Source organism: Homalodisca vitripennis, chromosome 3 (assembly GCF_021130785.1).
Source record: "Homalodisca vitripennis isolate AUS2020 chromosome 3, UT_GWSS_2.1, whole genome shotgun sequence".
Taxonomy (NCBI): Eukaryota; Metazoa; Arthropoda; class Insecta; order Hemiptera; family Cicadellidae; genus Homalodisca; species Homalodisca vitripennis.
In genome coordinates this window covers 97,822,444-97,824,992 of record NC_060209.1, presented here as the reverse complement: position 1 = coordinate 97,824,992, position 2,549 = coordinate 97,822,444, and the positions used below count along the sequence as shown (strand labels likewise).

General features: G+C 37.8%; 1 protein-coding gene across 1 annotated transcript; it reads right to left on the bottom strand.

Annotated features, from left to right (window-relative positions):
* Positions 1-1,319: 1,319 nt before the first annotated feature.
* On the bottom strand, positions 1,320-2,039 carry LOC124358296. The gene has a single exon (XM_046810593.1). It carries the CDS (start codon positions 2,037-2,039, stop codon positions 1,320-1,322), a length of 720 nt encoding a protein of 239 aa, XP_046666549.1.
* Positions 2,040-2,549: the final 510 nt, after the last annotated feature.

Genomic DNA, 2,549 nt, shown 5'->3' with positions numbered 1-2,549 from the left:
TCATTTGTGAACTACCAACTAAGCGAGTTCGCTTGTTTCTTACCACAGGTCCCATTTGTTAACTATCAACTAAGCGAGTTCGCTTGTTTCTTACCACAGGTTTCATTTGTGAACTACCAACTAAGCGAGTAAGCTTGGATCTTACCACAGGTCCCATTTGTTAACTATCAACTAAGCGAGTTCTCTTGTTTCTTACCACAGGTTTCATTTGTGAACTACCAACTAAGCGAGTTCGCTTGTTTCTTACCACAGGTTTCATTTGTTAACTACCAACTAAGCGAGTTCACTTGGTTCTTACCACAGGTCCCATTTGTTAACTATCATCTAAGCGAGTTCGCTTGTTTCTTACCACTGGTTTCATTTGCAGAACAACTTCCAACTAAGTATTATTAACAATCAATACAACATTATAGTATCAAAGAGAAAGGAACCATATAGGTAAAAGTTTGGATTAACTTCAACCAATCACAATACGCCTCCAGACTATCCCTTCACATTTAAGAGTGAATGCGTATTACAGGCTCTTATCAGTATAAAGAATTGTGTTGGTTTAACGTTTGTTGACAAGAAGTGGGTCTTAACAGGCAGTCTGAAATATCTTACAGTTGAATTGTTTAATCAACTTTTGTATACGGTGTGAACTGAACAGTTTAGACAATATTGGTAAGTCAAGATGTATATAAATAAGAAATATATGTCTACCATATTAAAAATATAATTTAGTTATATCTGTCACGCATCTATAGTGGAGATCGTACGAGAGATCATTGGAAACTTATATATAAATCAAATTGTATGTTATATATATATATTTTTTTTTCTTAACGGAATACTAGGTAATTGTTATCAGAAGCATCAAGCTACAATTTTCTTCCTGTAAGTGCGCAATAATAGGTCTTCTAGTCACAAAGCTCCAAACTCAGCTATTATACTTGCCATTTAGAAGCAAATAAACCAGTTCCTCAAATCAAACATTATCTTTTTAAGATAATCACAGAACTAAGAAACTAAAAATCATATTAAAAACTCTTAGAGCGATTGGAAAATGTCATTAAAACAACAGTTTTCCAGTATAATATTTTTTGAAAATATTGTAAATCCTCACAAAAACTGAACAAATATTCTAAATCCTCACAAAGAGTGTCCAAAAATAACTGCAATTAAAAATAACCATATACTTATAGGAATCACAACACTCGTGTTTTAAAATAAAGATTTATTGTTTAGTAACTAACAAATAGTTTGTAAAGTACAATAAATTAATTTCTACAAGGTTGTATTTGTACATTATTACTTACAGAGGTAAAACTACAGGTTTGTCACCATCCAGAAAAGTCTGTTCTAAACATATCACTGTGTTCATGAACACTCGGATAGTTTTTGTGCTCGTAAACTGGGGCTGGCTCACGTACCTTCACTGCATGGGGTATCTCTCTCACAACTGGGAATGGCACTTTCTTATCGACCAGGACTGGGTATGGCTCATCGACAAAATAAGGAATAGGAGTTTCCACTGGCACCTTCACGGGGAAAAATGTGTCTTTGTGTACCGGGTATGGTACGTGTTTTACCACAGGGACATGCACCGGAACTGGATGTTCTACTGGAACCTTCACCGGGAACGGAACGTGCTTCACTATCGGGTACAGGGATTTTCTCTTCACGAAGACGGGATACGGTTTCGATAAACGTACTGGATACGACCTCATCACGTGGTATTTGACAGGATAGTGCACCTTCTTTACGACAGGATAACGCAATGGGACATACTTCTTCACCGGGTAGCCGACCGTCTTCTTCACCTCCACCGGGTAATGCAGAGGTACATGAACTGCAACTGGCCTCTTCACTAGAATCTTCACAGGGTACGGAACTTCTTTTGTGACGTGAACTGGGTACGGCACTTGGACTTCTCTCGAGATGGTGATACTCTTGATTTCCTCGCGGTTAGAATCTCTTCCTGCCATGTCTCTACTCTTCTGCAGCGAGTCCTCAGCTATCGCAGACACCGCACACACCAGAAACACAAAACGCTTCATGTTGCACCACTCATTCAAGTACAATGATTTCTACAAGGGTGTGCTCTACACTTTTATTTCGATACTATCACTTCCGGCTACACGGTTCACGGTCGGTGCTCCTATCTACTGCTATATTTAGACATAATCAACACCTGAGCGGATATTTTGATTATTCAACAGCAATTAACTGCAAGGAATGCAAGCACGCGCCGAAGCGTTCACTTGTGAAAGCGTTATTATCGTAAACTGTGAGGAAGTCGCCAGTGTTTGGCGTATTGTGAACAACCAAAATATTAAGTATCTTACTAACACTTTCGTAAGTGCAATTATATCAAGTACTTAGTGTATGAGAACAATATGGTCTTTTATAAAAGACCTTCTAAAAGAGTTGCAACAAATCAATCGATCTCATTCTTTAACGATGTTGATATGTTTAAATATTTATTACTCATTAGCAGTTATCCACGGTTTCGCACGCAATTTTGTAGGTTTTGCACGTGTTGATTTCTCTTTGTTTCCCCCATTAAG